Raw genomic sequence first — 16,142 nt, forward strand, 5'->3', positions numbered from 1 at the left:
TCATGCACTGCGTATTGAAAATAACACCAGTGTACCATCATGCACTACGTATTGAAGATAACACTAGTGTACCATCATGCACTGCGTATTGAAGATAACACCAGTATACCATCATGCACTGCGTATTGAAAATTACACTAGTATACCATCACGCACTGCGTATTGAAAATTAGATTAGTATACCATCATGCACTGCGTATTGAAAATAACACCAGTGTACCATCATGCACTGCGTATTGAAAATAACACCAGTGTACCATCATGCACTGCGTATTGAAAATAACATCAGTATACCATCATGCACTGCGTATTGAAGATAACACCAGTATACCATCATGCACTGCGTATTAAAAATAACACCAGTGTACCATCATGCACTGCGTATTGAAAATAACACCAGTATACCATCATGCACTGCGTATTTAAAATTACACCAGTATACCATCATGCACTGCGTATTGAAAACTACACCAGTATACCATCATGCACTGCGTATTGAAAACTACACTAGTATACCATCATGCACTGCGTATTGAAAACTACACTAGTATACCATCATGCACTGCGTATTCAAAACTACACCAGTATACCATCATGCACTGCGTATTGAAAACTACACTAGTATACCATCATGCACTGCGTATTGAAAATAACACCAGTATACCATCATGCACTGCGTATTGAAAACTACACCAGTATACCATCATGCACTGCGTATTGAAAACTACACTAGTATACCATCATGCACTGCGTATTGAAAATAACACCAGTGTACCATCATGCACTGCGTATTGAAAACTACACCAGTATACCATCATACACTGCGTATTGAAAACTACACTAGTATACCATCATGCACTGCGTATTGAAAATAACACCAGTATACCATCATGCACTGCGTATTGAAAACTACACCAGTATACCATCATGCACTGCGTATTGAAAACTACACCAGTATACCATCATGCACTGCGTATTGAAAATAACACCAGTATACCATCATGCACTGCGTACTGAGAATTACACCAGCAAAAATTTACTTCTTGTCTTGCGAGAGAACCCCAACCTCTGCTTGGAACTATTATTCGTGGTCATTGAACGGAACTGTCGTTAAAATGCTAGTCGGCGAACGACAATCAAACTGGGGGTCGTACTTCTTTTCTAGAAACGAGAAGGGTCTGGGTACGAGAATGAATGGTATTGTAGTAAAAGACCGTCATGCATTAAAAAGGACGGCATTAACCAAAACCCGAAGAACCTGGATTTTTTCTAGTTTCATTTTTTGATTGATAAACGTGTCCACTAATAACAAATGAACGACTCAGAAAATCAAATATTTTATTCATAAGAACGTAACGTAAAGTTTGAGGACGTCAGTATGAATGTGCGAGTTGGATATATCCACCTACACACCTAAGGGATAGACTATTAGATAATCGAGGGGGTGGTTGCAGGAATTTAGGTTGCACGGTATTTATTTTTTCGTAGCAACCCCTGAATGCATTTGGGGGGTTGCTCGATATTTCTTTCCTGAAAGAGAGGTTGCGCGATATTTTTGTTCGAAGGATTTACACAACACTCACACAACCCTGCAGTTTGAGGTTTGCGGGGCTAGTAAGAACGTCGTGCTGGAGGTCTCTGTTGTTCCTCAACAGTCCCGTACAGTGATTTGTCACGCGACATAATGTCACGCGAGACTGTAGCCCCACAAGACGAGGAGGAAAACCTTATTAATCTGAAACTCTTCAGTCGCGCAAAATATATTGTCCCTACAGACTGTATCCCCCACAAGACGAGGAGGAACCTTATTAATCTGTACCTCTTCAGTCGCGTAACATATTGTCCCTATAGACTGTAACCCCCACAAAACGAGGAGGAACCTTATTAATCTGTAACTCTTCAGTCCCGCAACATATTGTCCCTCTAGACTGTAACCCCCACAAGACGAGGAGGAACCTTATCGAGCTGCACACCAAAGTACTCCTCCTTAGAGGACTTATTCATTGACTTGCGCACTGAGGTAGTCATCGTACTAAGACGACGTAGGAGGATTGTACTTTTCTTCTTACAGAACATGATTATTAAATACCGCTTGAATTCTCGTCGATAATTGTCATTCAACGCGGTGTAACAGATAGGATTTGCCGCGCTATTCGCAAATGTTATGATATTACAAAAGGCTAAGAGCTCCCAAAAGTACGAGATGTGTTGATCTGCTTGTCCGAAATCTAGCCAGAGCCACATGATATTGTTGGGCAAAACACAAAGTGCGAAGCAAATAGTCACGACTAACAACATTTTGACGACTTTTCTCGTCTCTCGGACTTGCATTTGTCGCATCGGACAGTTATCGTAGCTGTTGTCACGCCTTCGCATTTCACCTGCAATGCCTGTGTATGCAGTTGCAATGATCATGAGCGGTAGAATGTACTGGAACACGAAAAGACATACGGTATAGATAGATCTAATGTCGCTACTTTTCCATAGTTCTTCACAAGAATTGTTTTTCAGATTCAATGAGTTCATGTATGGCACAATAGGAACAAGTGACCCGATCCATATTATAACTATCACCACTTTCGTCTTGGCAATACTAAGTTGAACTCTGAGTGGATGAACGATAGCCCAATATCGCGTCAAACTGACCGCTGTCAAGGTGTATATCGATGCAAAGAGAGTCAATGTTTGTAAGGGATAGAGAAACTTGCACATAAAAGCCCCATAAGGCCACGCGTAGTCCATCTCCTGAACAGGAATGTCGAATGGAATACAAATACACGTCAAGGCCAAGTCAGCGATGGCCAAGTTCAGAATAAAGTAGTTAGTTACTGTTTTCATTTTCTTGCGTCGAAGGATGATCACACAGACTAATGAGTTTCCTGTTGCGCTGATCATAAAAATAGTCGTGTAAAGAAACAGTTTGAGGATTCGAAACCATTCCATGTTCGTCGTAGTGGTAATGTCGTTGACAAATGATCCGTTCGACCAGCCTTTCCCCGAAGAATTGATGGGAAAATTAGCGGGAACTTTGCCTTTCATCTGAATTACGGTTCCACTCGGCTATTACCTAAAAAATAAAAAATAAACTTAGCAACTAAATCGCTCGAGGGAAGTCGGCTATTACTTCTTGTTGAGATCATTGACAATAGACTAAGGAAGCGCACCTAGAAACCTTGAAGAAGACCGGTCTGGAGTACAGTCGCTTGTAATTAATAATGATCAAAGAGAAAAGGCAGCGCAAATGAAGTACTAATGAAGTACTGATCAGCGAAACCTGCTTTGACTAAGATGCTTTCAGGTGGCCCTTCTTGTCTGGAAATTAATTATGAATGAGTGTTATTATCAAAATATGTTTTTCCCCTCGACTTTGAGCGAAAAGAATGATTAAATGTCCTTTCTACCTTTCTTGAAAGTCGTGGCTTCAATGTGTCTAAATTTTTCAAAATCTAAACAGATTAAGCTTGTTTAAATTGGACAAAAATAGTCTTTTTTGTCTTGTTTTTAACGTTGCCGCATTCTCTCATTTGTCAATGACTTAATCCGGGTCTTTGAGCAAGCATATTTCGTTTTTCTTTGGATCGATCTTTTTAAGCAAAGTTGAAACTTTGATCGATCTAAAGATTCTGCTACCGCATTGGAAGATAACAGCTTCTCTTACGTCTAGTAACAGAGCTGAAAAATTTTTATCTAAACTAACCCAAGCAGGTTCTAAAGAACAAGGAATACAGACTTACTAGTATAATTCACTGAATTGTTGCTGGGGTCAACCACGGCTGGAAGCAAGCGAAACTTCTTGCTGAGCTAAGGTGTTGTTTTTGCACAGATATTAATCTTACTGGTAGCTCTTTCCTGTTCGACTTGTGATACGTTTTGCTTTATCATAACTATCACAGTAGAATATGTTTAATTTTAGCTTGTGGGAAGGGCTTGCCAAGCCGAATGCCCCCGGGGAAGAAAAAAGATTCCATTGCGTTAAAAGCTTAACTAAGAAATGATTTTTTTCTTTCTTGTGCAATGTTGGATAAGGATTATTTTGGAAAACAGCCGTTTGTTCTTTGAGAGGATTATAGCTGCACTTGTATTGGACTCGTTAAATGTTAATGAAATCGGAAATAAGAAACAACTACTTCTCATGACAACACATTATCTCCCAACTCAGAAAACATAAAAAATATTCGACTATAACACTTGAAAACTTAGTTATTAACTATTAACTATGTTAAAAACAAACATATCTATTCACTATGTACTTCAAGAACCTACATGGTGGTTGATATACATATATAATGTCCAGTAATGAGTCTTCTCTGTGGTAAGAACCTAGATAACCTGCTATTGAAGTCAAAAAATGTTTCATTTTAAACTTTTCCCTTACCGATTAAGTAGATGTTTTTCTTCTATCTATATCAAATTTCTGACAAATTGCTCACATCTGTTAGCTATAGTTCTGATTCCAGAATGCTTAGTTACTGACTGTTAATTATTGATAACATTTACTATCACAGTTGACTGGTGCTTGCATTTGCTGCGGTTTGGGAGCAGTGATTTGGGAGCAGTGATTTGGGATTGCACGCAACCTCCGATGACCGGAAAGTCTGGTTTGATATGATAGGTCGGCCCGTTCACGTAAAGAACATTTATTTATATATCCCACTGGGGTACCTTGGGGAACGAAAAGAAAAAGAGGGTTCTGGTCACGCAAGCAATAATGCTTCCTTTTTCTTTTCCTTTGCTTTGCTTTGCTTTGCTTTGCTTTGCTTTGCTTTGCTTTGCTTTGCTTTCCTTTGCTTTCCTTTGCTTTGCTTTGCTTTCCTTTCCTTTCCTTTCCTTTCCTTTCCTTTGCTTTGCTTTCCTTTGCTTTGCTTTGCTTTCCTTTGCTTTGCTTTGCTTTCCTTTCCTTTCCTTTCCTTTCCTTTCCTTTCCTTTCCTTTCCTTTCCTTTGCTTTCCTTTGCTTTCCTTTGCTTTGCTTTGCTTTGCTTTGCTTTGCTTTGCTTTGCTTTGCTTTGCTTTCCTTTGCTTTCCTTTGCTTTCCTTTGCTTTCCTTTGCTTTCCTTTGCTTTCCTTTCCTTTCCATTCCTTTCCTTTCCTTTCCTTTGCTTTCCTTTGCTTTCCTTTGCTTTCCTTTCCTTTCCTTTCCTTTGCTTTCCTTTGCTTTCCTTTCCTTTCCATTCCTTTCCTTTGCTTTCCTTTCCTTTCCTTTCCTTTCCTTTGCTTTCCTTTGCTTTGCTTTGCTTTGCTTTCCTTTCCATTCCTTTCCTTTCCTTTCCTTTCCTTTCCTTTGCTTTCCTTTGCTTTCCTTTCCTTTCCTTTCCTTTCCTTTCCTTTGCTTTCCTTTGCTTTCCTTTGCTTTGCTTTGCTTTGCTTTGCTTTGCTTTGCTTTGCTTTGCTTTGCTTTGCTTTGCTTTGCTTTCCTTTCCTTTCCTTTGCTTTCCTTTGCTTTGCTTTGCTTTGCTTTCCTTTCCATTCCTTTCCTTTCCTTTCCTTTGCTTTCCTTTGCTTTCCTTTGCTTTCCTTTCCTTTCCTTTCCTTTCCTTTCCTTTGCTTTCCTTTGCTTTCCTTTGCTTTGCTTTGCTTTGCTTTGCTTTGCTTTGCTTTGCTTTGCTTTGCTTTGCTTTCCTTTGCTTTGCTTTGCTTTGCTTTCCTTTGCTTTGCTTTGCTTTCCTTTGCTTTGCTTTGCTTTGCTTTGCTTTGCTTTGCTTTGCTTTGCTTTGCTTTGCTTTGCTTTGCTTTGCTTTCCTTTCCTTTTCTTTCCTTTTCTTTCCTTTCCTTTTCTTTCTTACATCTTTCTACCCCCTCTATATATCAATGTCTCTCATTTTCAATTGGAAGCTGCAAAGCCAATTTCATAAAACACATGCTGTAAAGCTTGATTAAATTCTTGGCTATATGTCATCATGAGGCGAGGAGAAGCTTTGGCGTTTTCATACCAAAGAATTCTCGAGTAAAGAGTGCCAAACAAATGTTCTTTAACGTGCCGTAAACAGTGCTTTTTCTTGTTTAGATGAGGCGGATCTCCAGACACATACAGAAATCACACTTTTAGAGCAAACAGAGACAGAAAAAGCGAGAAAAAAATAAATTGAAAATGATTGAGCAAAAAGCAACACACAAAAAGAAAAAAGTAGGATTTTTTTAAAAAGTTGACCAACAGCATAGTTTTGGTCGTTGTCCATCAACGAGTTTTACCGGTCGTTATGTGCAACTATAGAGCTGTAACTTATCGTTATCCCTAATCAAAATCGCCGCTTAATCCATTCTTTTCATGAGCTGACTATGACAAGCACGGTACTATTTAGGGTTATCTCAAAAAGATATCTTTTTTGCTGCAAGGCAATACTCGGGATTCGTTTCCGCAAGTCGTCGGCGCACGGAAGAAACGCACCGTGGTGGTAGTTATAGATTTCCGCCCGTGATTATAACCACTAGAAATTTATCATGATTCAAGCAAAGCATTAATTATTGCCAATCCAATGTCATCCAATGAGATAAATACGTTATTAGTCCTCTTGAGGCAATCGTGTTATCAATTTGTAATCTTTCTTTTTTTCAACAAACAGTTTATCGCCAGCGACCAGGTCACGCGTGAGTTTTATGTATCGCGTGCTCTCTTCTATTGAATTCCAACAATGCTACACTACGATAAGGCGCCGACTATCGGCATTTCTCGACGAATTTGTCCACTGAGCCTGCAATCTTGAAAGTCAGAAAACGGTTACGCATGCGCCCTAATAAACTTTTAAAAAGTTAAAATTTCTCAGGGAATCTGTATGCTGAGCATACGATTCTTGAAGCCAGCAAATTGTTACGCATGCGCTCTAACAAACTTTATAAACACTTACAATATTGGCTTAACTTGGTTTAGAACGAAATCCTCGAGATTGTAACCTAATTTTCACACAGTGATAAGGTATAGTAGACAGCTAGACTGTTAATAATGAATATGGTTATATAGGTTTATAGCTCGATGTTCAAGTTCAAATGACTTATATCTGCTCTTAGTAACCTTAATGACTGATAAATACCTCAGAGACCAAACGAAGACGGTTCGATGGACAGCTCAATATATCAATATATCTCCTTAGATATTTAAGTCTATAAACAAAGGAATCATTCTCAAAGGTCTGAAATTATTAAAAAATTCAGTTTGATTCGCCAGGTAAAATTCACTCACAAGAACGTGATGATATACAACAAATACAGTAGTTTTCTCGTTGATCATCGACCTTTCGCCGCGAAATGATGAAGAAAACATCCAAACACAACAGTCGTCGTAGGCTTGGTTGGCGCTTATTTAATAAAGGTAGTGGATTTTTTCACATTTTTTTACTCATTTTATTTATATACGTGAAGTTATCGGTGCATTTTCATGTGATGTTAATAATGAAAGAGAGAGGGAGGAGTTTCATTAGAAAATAAATAAATGAATGAATGAATATATGATCGAATGTATCAAGTGAATGTATGTATAACTGAACAGTTCATTTGATGATAATGATCAAGAGAATATATGAACTAAGACTGAGAAGGAATCCCCGCGCCTCCATCATGAGCACTCTTTGATGCTATTTTTAGAATCTTTGATGCTATTTTTAGAATCATACTGCGCGTACTCTACCCTGTTCGCTCATGCTTTCTTGTGTTTTTCAAAAAACGTAATTAGCAAACAGCGTGGAGCGTGCGCAGTATGCGCTTGCACAAAAACAAACTATGGCATATGTGATTCTAAAAATAGCATCAAATGGTGCCTATGACGGTTACAAGAATAAATAACAGAGATTCCTTCTCTTAGTCTATTTTTTCTTGCAATGATGATATACTTTGAGTTAATTTCATACGCAATGAGTTAGGAAAGTCAAAATTATCTTTTAAAGTATTTTTCCATAATATAAGTAGTAAGGATGAACAATTTAGACAACAGACCTTTCATCGATACGGCGGCCATCTTGAATTCTATTGTTTTTATGAAGACATTATGGGATGCTGAGGGGGGAAGTATTGGAAAATATTATAGACTGCACAGCTGTCATACAGAATGTCTATTCATATACTTTACGTTTTTCAATGAAAGCACATTTAAAAATCATTCGAATTTGCTGAATACGTGAAACACCAAGACTTCAAGCTGAAAATCTTTTTTTGGGTGGGGGGGGGGGGGGGGGGGGTGGAGAGGGGGCACTGCAAAAAAAAAACACAACAATAACTTGATAAGAGTAATAAAAATCGAATCTATGGATTTATATTTTTATGCGAACCAATATTTTGTTGGGGGCCAGGCTCCCCCCCTCAAAAAAAAATTTCGTGGGCCCCCCCGGTTCTGCTACGTTTTCTACGTGTTTGCATCCTCGGCATTACTTGAAGATGGCCGCGGTATCCAGTAAAAAGATCTATTACAATCTAATTGAATAATTTAAATTGCAAAACAAATTGTACGATGCAAAAAGCAATATGACTTGATCGTTAAGTCGATAGGTAGAGGATTTCTTGACGACAGGATAAACTCCTAGCCTAAAAGAATCGAGATATATGTCACATATGTGTGTTATATGGCGTGTCTTACAAGTGGCTTACAATGTCATATCGCTTCACCATCTTATCTATTTCATTCATCCGTTTATCATTCATTTATTCGTTTTTCTTCTTCCTCATCATGCATAGTCAAACTTACTTGGTCGATCGGTACTGGAGATGCCAGGCAAATCTGAGCTTTAAGTCGCGGAAATTCAGGTAGTCTTTGGGTCTTTTGTCGATGCCGATAGATTTAGCCGAGCTATATTTTTGATTTTTTGTTTTGCGTGATTACTGTATTCGTTTGTCTCGCAGCTCGTGAGTAGAAAAGAAGCTGTAGAAGTGTGATGCTTGCTGTTTAGAAATCGTGAGAACGGCCAGCGGAGGGAGCGACTGAACAAACACAACCAACTTCAAAATAAACAACTGTTATAACTCCCCAATAAGTAAATTTGTGTGTTAGTGAAGACAAACGAAACTCGACTGTCTTGACAAACAAGCGAGCATGCAACACTGAAATAAAGCGAATCCATCCATCCATCCACCCTGCGACTTCCACTCTTAAAAATTGAAACAAAAAAGATAGAAAACAAGTGAAAAACAACAGCAACAAAAAAGGGAAACAAACAACTGACACACAAAGTGAGAAACAAAGAAAAAATCCAACAAAACAGAAAATTAAAGAACAAATAAAAATTTTAAATAAAAACAACGACAACAAAAGCTGATCTGCACGAGAACCGAACACCTGACTCAACAGAGAACCCAACTACAACAAAACAGAACAACTACAATAAAAAACAAAATAGCGAACTCAATCAAGTACCAACGACAACAATAACACTGATATACCATTTCACCTTTGTAAGAGATAAATTTTGAAAAAAAATACCTCGATTATTCATATAAAGTTTTATATATAATTCTCCCCACTGAAACTCAAATAATATCAAGCTTATTAGAGACTAAAATGAGATCGGATTTTCGCCGGCAAGCTTTGAAACTACGATGCTTGACAACTTAAGTTCAAGGACAAACCAGTATTTATTTTAGAAAAGAGCGAAAGTTTACACAAATTAACCGAAATTGACATTTTTCACTTTACTTCTAACTTTTTAAGACTTGCGATCGAAGCTGTCATTCTCTTTCTCGAGGTAATATCATTGCAAAACCTATTTGTAAAGCCATTTCAAAACAAAACAATACCCCTTGCGTTGATCCTAAGAAATGAATCCTTTGAACTAGCTGCATTTCTAAATTTTGTTCTCAACTCGATTAACTTATCAGAAAATAGCCTTTTTAACATAAATTATTTCTAGAGACCTCGTAGGACATGTAGAATATTTAGATAATGTTGATGACAGTGCATGCTCAGGTCCGTCTCCTTTTATTTTTTCTTAGCAAAAAATGTGTACAGGTGAAAACGAAAATGTGACATGTGGACTATATATTTTTTTGAAAACGGAATAAATATTCCCGCTAATTGAAAAAAATATCCCGATACGCGTTGACGGGGCACCAGTTTCTCCACCTGTCAACAACCTTGGTCCTTTCTCTTTTTGTAATGAAGAAAAGCTAAAAGCATGGAAAGTTCAGTAGGAATTATTCAGTTAATTAATAGAGAAGCTACAAAGTTGTAAACTATTTGATTTTGTTTTCGTTTGGAGTGAGTTGAAGTAAGATGATGTGGTTCTTTTTTTTTTTTTTTTTTTTTTTTTTTTTTTTTGTGACTGTGACTCTTTGGCGAAAGTTGTCACTATAGATATTAACAAACTAAATAATGCAAAAACAAAACAAAAAAGGTTTAAATTTCTGGCTAAAAATAAAGCAAAGACGTGAAAAGCGAAAATATAATTAGTTATAATATTTACCTGAGTTTAAGAAGTTAAGCGAGTTAGAACCTGCTACTGATGAGGAAGCTTGACATAATCCCTCAAAGGAGTGTGACCATCAAATTTAAAATACAGTTTGTATATAACCGCAACTTAATGTTGAAATATGTTCTACAGTCTTGCAATAAGTAGTGGGAAAACCCTTAAAAATGCTCGTCCGTCTGAGCTTAGTATTTTGTTAAACGAATGTCTAATCCCATAAGCCACGATCTGGACCAATCACGAAAGGCCCACATAGTGACGTCATATATAAATATGAAATTCACATTCAATAAATGCACTGTGTTATTTCATTTAGTATCTAAAACAAACATTGATTAATTATCGAAAAAAGAAACTGCTGTCCTCTTTTATAGCATAGCCTTCTAATTCATTTTCTTAAGTTCATTTGATGTATTTTCTTAACCACTCTTCGGCCTCCTGTTTTCAATATCGAGCTCTAGCTGAATGAAATGTCATCAGTGAAAAGCCGAACAGTTTAATCTTTAGAATTACTTTTTTTATTATGTTAGTTTGACCTTTTGCTCGTTCAGCGTTCCTAACTCATTCAACGTCGCATTTAATATTCCTCCTTGGAGTCACTTTATTTTTGTACCGAAAATAGAGAACTTCTACGATAAGTTCTCGTTGAAATTCTGTATTTTCGTATAATGAATTCACACCGCGGTACTTCATACTCTCTTTAGTGACTATAACTCATAACGAAGTATATTAAATCAAGCTCAACTTACAGTTTTTGCCTGTTTTATTAGCTTGTAGTGGTCTGTCCTGAAAAATCTCTATTCAAAAATGTTTCCACAATTTTTACTATTTTGATTGCATAAAGAGGTGTTTCGAAGTGTGTTTTTCCTGTTCGCGATGGCGAAGACTATCTGACAAGTTATCTAGTTGAGTCTAGCTGTAATTCTGAATGATCTTGAAATATCTCCCTAAATTTCTCATTATTTGTTTTAAGCCGAGATAAGTAATTTCTCCGAACATCTGCTAAGCTAGCAACAACAATGCTACAAACTCCCAAAGAAATTGAAAGAAACTTTTAACGTTGAGCAACATCCGATAATACATTAAATTTAAAAAGCAGAAAACTAATAAATCATACAAAAATTATATATCAGATTTTCGTATTAGGATGAGAATAAGTTAAGGTTAATATTTTGGAGATTTCGACCTAAAATATGAAAGATTCAGGAAAAATTAAGAAGCGAAACATGATAAGTGTTTCAGAGATAGTGCAACCATGAGCTGCATGGAACTTTTAAGATCAATGCTTCAAGATATTTTAGGGCGTATATTTATACATGACAGCCGGTTTGTCTTCGTTGTTATATAGATTAAAGCTTTTTGTTACCATGACAACCAAGTTAGGGACAAGGATGAACGCGGTTAGAGATATTTATTTAAGAGAAAAATATCTTTGTGAAACATTATTATTATTATTATTATTTATTGTTATTATTAATAGTAAAAGTAGTAGTAGTAGTAGCAGCAGCAGCAGCAGCAGCAGTAGTAGTAGTAGTAGTAGTAGTAGTATTAGTAGAATACAAACACTAATGTGTGCAATAGTTATCACTATTTAGTAGTAAATAGCACTAATTAAACAAAAGAAAACAATAGCAAATAGAAAATAATTAGCATAAAATAACACTATTTAGTGATATTTATGTTGCACACTTTTAGTGTTTGTACTCTAGTAGTAGTAGTGGTAGTTATCAGTTTATAAATTATCCAAAGAATTAATGCCTTGGTCATTAGTTCAAACCAAATCCTTTATTATGCAAAACCTTATTCAGTTTAATATACTCTGTCATTTCATTACCATAAACTTATCAAGAAGTCACCGGGAAGTCGAACTTGTTTAGCGGTGTTTGTTTTCAAAACACCAGTAATGAAATACAGTTTCTCATGTCAAATGCAGACGCGTTTTCATTCAAAGCTTACTAATTAGAGTGTATTGACCACTTTTTGAACTGTTGTCATATGTAGTATCTTGCTAAAGAGCATCAAATGAAACACCGATTTTAACATGAAATATTACATATTTTTTATCGTGGAGGAAATATTTCTATACATTTGTTAATTTTTGCTTCCTAAAAATGCATAAGTTTAAATGCCAAAGATCGCTTAGCATTTCAAACTGTGAAGCTAAAAACTGAAGATTCATTACATTTTTGATTGAAAAGCAGCATATTGCACTCTGGACTGAATAAATGACAATATGTTGCAAATTTTTCTATTATTCTGTGTAAGAGGAAATATCGAATACATATACATGTACAACTCTTACCTTGAAATTGTCAGAACACTTGACTCAAAATATGAAGTTACAATTAAGTTGAGCTTGTGAAGGGACTTTTTAATGGTGAACAAACCGATTGCTATCGAAGCAGTCACAAAACGACGGAAAAAATACCAGACAGATACAGGATATCACAGAGCCATTCACAGACCAACGCGTCCGATCTTCTTGATATTCTTTGCTTTTTTTTTCTTTTTTTGTTTTGTTTTGTTTTGTTCCTTTTAAAAGTTCAGTATTTCTTGCCCCCTGTGAATCGGCTTAATTGTTTCAGTTCCGTCCACGATCCGAACAAACAAACTGCAGCCAGAAATAAGTTCTCAAATATGATTGTTTTCGTCAGTAGCAAATATTATTGATCGAAGTCAATTAATTCTGTTATTGGTTTTTCTCCGATTTTTGTTTTCAAAGAAAAACTGCTTGTCACTGCTTGATTAGAAGACAATTTGAAGCTCTTCCGAAGAAACAGCTTTTAAAAATGATATATATTGCAATGATAAAGGGATTTTTTTTAAAGCGTTCCAATTGGTCAACGATAAAATCTTTCTCTTGATCGTGATTGGTCGGTTGGTTAGCCTATCAAGCGGACCCTTGTTTGAACATCGGTTTTAGATAATATTTTCACATTGAAGCTGGAAGCGGTAATCAGTTAGATTGTGGCAGCCAAGTAAATGTTTAAACTCGTTAGGGAAATGAGACAATAATCCTGCGTGGTTCTTTGAAAATAAATAACAGGGAAATGAAATAGAATTCACGCCGAGGAGCAAGGCCGCCATTGCGGTGAGGGTACTAACATCTTGTGTAGGATTATGAAAAGAACAATCTAAGTACAAGATTAAAAAGGGATATACTTATTCCCACTCATGGACGATTCGCTAATTTTTTGTATTTATTGTTTAGCGGTGATTTAGGGCGTTTATTTTCAATCTTTTGTCCAACAAAATCTAATCATTTATACTAACTTATACAATACTATTATCAAAATTTCAAGAGGAAAGGCATTCATCGAAGGGGTCCATGTAAATCAATAATTTATTCGTTTATTCAAGACAATTTTCCTCGAAAACCATTTTTATAAATTATCCGCAAGCAGCCCGCAATGAGACTGACATTGTAATGGCTTTTTATACTTATCTGCGATGGCTTTAGACTCGAAGGCATACCGCCAACACTTAACTGGTTTATCCCGCTTTTCAATGATCAATGGATATTTAGAAAACCACTTGAAGGGGTTCTCTTCCTGAGGACTTAGAGTTTTATCGAAAAATCGTCTTCCTGGCTTCCTTTGAATTGAGCTTCAGTTATTTTGGCATTTTTATTCTTGAAAGGCGATCAATTAACTTCTTTTCATAATTGCAAAAATTTCAAATATCAAAGACATCGAAAGAGTTTTTAAGTGTTCGATGATATGATATTTAAAAAAGTACTTATGATTATGAAAAGGATTTATTTCTCCAGCAATCAAGCCCTATTTCAAATTGAAATTATTTCAATAGAAGCTAAAACATTAGCCGGAAAGGAAGTTCAAAGTCTAAGTACTTCTTAGAAATATTTAAATGATTACACTCGACTTTAAGAGAGCTCACTTCAACTTATTCAGTCTCTGTTCGGTTTCCCGCGAAAAGAGTTTGTATAGTGTGTGATTTGCAACACTGAAAAGGTTTCTGTTGTTTTCTCATCACGAATTTCATTTTCGTATCGCACTCAAAGAACTCAAAGGGGTTCCACTTCCTTTTTTTATTTGTTTCATTATTTGTAACACTGAACAAATTTCTTTAGCATGTCGTTTTTCTATCAATTTCATTTTCTAATAACACTCAATGCATCATCTGTTCGGCTTCCCTGCGAAACCGAAGAAGTTTCTAAGTTGTGTTAGAACACGGGTTTCTTTACCTTTTCCATTTCCTTTTTAATTTTCTTCTTTTCTTTACCATTAAAAACGATTCTACATTGTGTCGTTTAAAACACTGGACAGGTTTCTTTGTCATGTCGTCTTCATGTCAATTTCATTTTCGAATAGCACTCAAATGACTTCCATTTCCTTTTGTTTTTCGGTTCATTCATTACATTTTCCCGCTACTATAAAGTTGTGTAATTTAGAACACTGAACAGGTTTCTCAACATGTTGTTTTCATATTAATTTCGTTTCAAATAGCACTCAAATAGGTTCTATTTCCTTTCGTATTTCATTACTATTTTCATGCAGTCCATGAAAAGAAAATGCAACAAAGACTACGAATAGTACATAGTACATAGTACTTTACAAAGACTAGTACGTTTGAATTCGCGTAGACGCGACAGAAGAAAAAAAAACGAATCGAACTTCTAATTAAAAACAACAATCCGCCCCTTAGGCCAAAGTGTTAATAGAGGTTTTGCACCATCACGTGACGACAGACACGTTAGATGGCACGAACAATATAATCGTTTTGCATGAGAAAGAATTCAATTCCCAAGAGCACAGGGATTTCATTGTTCTGTCATCTAACCACAGGCAGTCCAAGCTGTATTATGGCGCCGGCACGTGATGGTGCAAAACCTCTATAAGTAGGTTTTGAAGTCGTAGACTCATATCCATGACCTCGGCAGAGAAGACCAAATTCCCGGAGTGAATGAATATTCAAAACAACCTTGAATCGTTTTGTTGCAAAATGTATATAACAAATAATGATACACACCCTCGGTGCTTGACAAAAGTCCAAAAAAACTAATTAAAAAACTAAACAATAATAAAGAGCTTGAATTGGAGAAAAAGAAAAGAAAAATATAATAATAAATAAGCTTAACCCTAGATTTAAGAGTGTTCCGAGTTCCTGACTTTTTAATGTCATATTATGTCATATAATTTAGAAAATGCTACATAAGTTTTGGTACTTGGCTTGAAAACGTTCAGGAAGTCAGGAGTTGATTGTGTATGTAGAATTTTGTAAGTTAGCAATGAGATCTTGAAAATGTTTGTCGGCTTTTCTACTGTTCGCGGCCAGGGTAAGTTGAGGGTCCATAAGAGAAGTAAAGCATCGTTTATTCAAAACCAAGTCTATTGGGACGAGCATGCGCATTAGGGCCTATTTGAGCTGTGGCGACTAAACTATAAAGTTCAGCTATTTGCACAATGATGATCAATATTTGAATCGAATTTTTTAATTTGAACAAAACTCTATAATTTTTTTTTTTTTTTTTTGTAGCATATTCAAGGGTTTTTCTCCGGGTCCTCCTGTTTTTTCCCCTCTACAAAATCAACTTCTAGATTCTAATTTGATCTAGAAGGGCCTAGATGAAAACTACTCTGTGTGATCCTAGTTACCCTATGAAATCGGGGTTTTTTTTAATTTAAATTTTTAATCTTTATTTGAGCAGAACGAACAAATTTAAAGATCAGTCTCGAAAGGTGAAAACAATTAGGATCTGAATTAGCAATTTTGCCGACACAATAGTGGCATGAGTCCCGACT

At 36.2% G+C, this 16,142-nt stretch overlaps 1 protein-coding gene across 6 annotated transcripts in view; it reads right to left on the bottom strand.

Moving 5' to 3' along the window:
* Positions 1 to 1,321: 1,321 nt before the first annotated feature.
* LOC116297987 (galanin receptor type 1) overlaps positions 1,322 to 16,142 on the bottom strand; it is a 29,156-nt gene continuing 14,335 nt past the window's right edge. For 4 of the 6 annotated variants that reach the window (XM_031706313.2, XM_031706314.2, XM_031706312.2 and 1 more), the window contains one exon: positions 1,322 to 3,067. In XM_031706313.2, the coding sequence (XP_031562173.1) occupies positions 1,924 to 3,039 (1,116 nt within the window). In that variant the 5' untranslated portion in view covers positions 3,040 to 3,067 and the 3' untranslated portion in view covers positions 1,322 to 1,923. Of the gene's footprint in view, positions 3,068 to 3,734; positions 3,918 to 8,666; positions 8,928 to 16,142 lie in introns of those variants that run through there. The other 2 variants (XM_031706318.2, XM_031706319.1) reach the window with 2 other exon arrangements.

Source organism: Actinia tenebrosa, unplaced genomic scaffold, assembly GCF_029948245.1.
Source record: "Actinia tenebrosa isolate PJP-AT-01 unplaced genomic scaffold, QUT_ActTen_1.0 PGA_scaffold0__85_contigs__length_37466705, whole genome shotgun sequence".
Taxonomy (NCBI): domain Eukaryota; kingdom Metazoa; phylum Cnidaria; class Anthozoa; order Actiniaria; family Actiniidae; genus Actinia; species Actinia tenebrosa.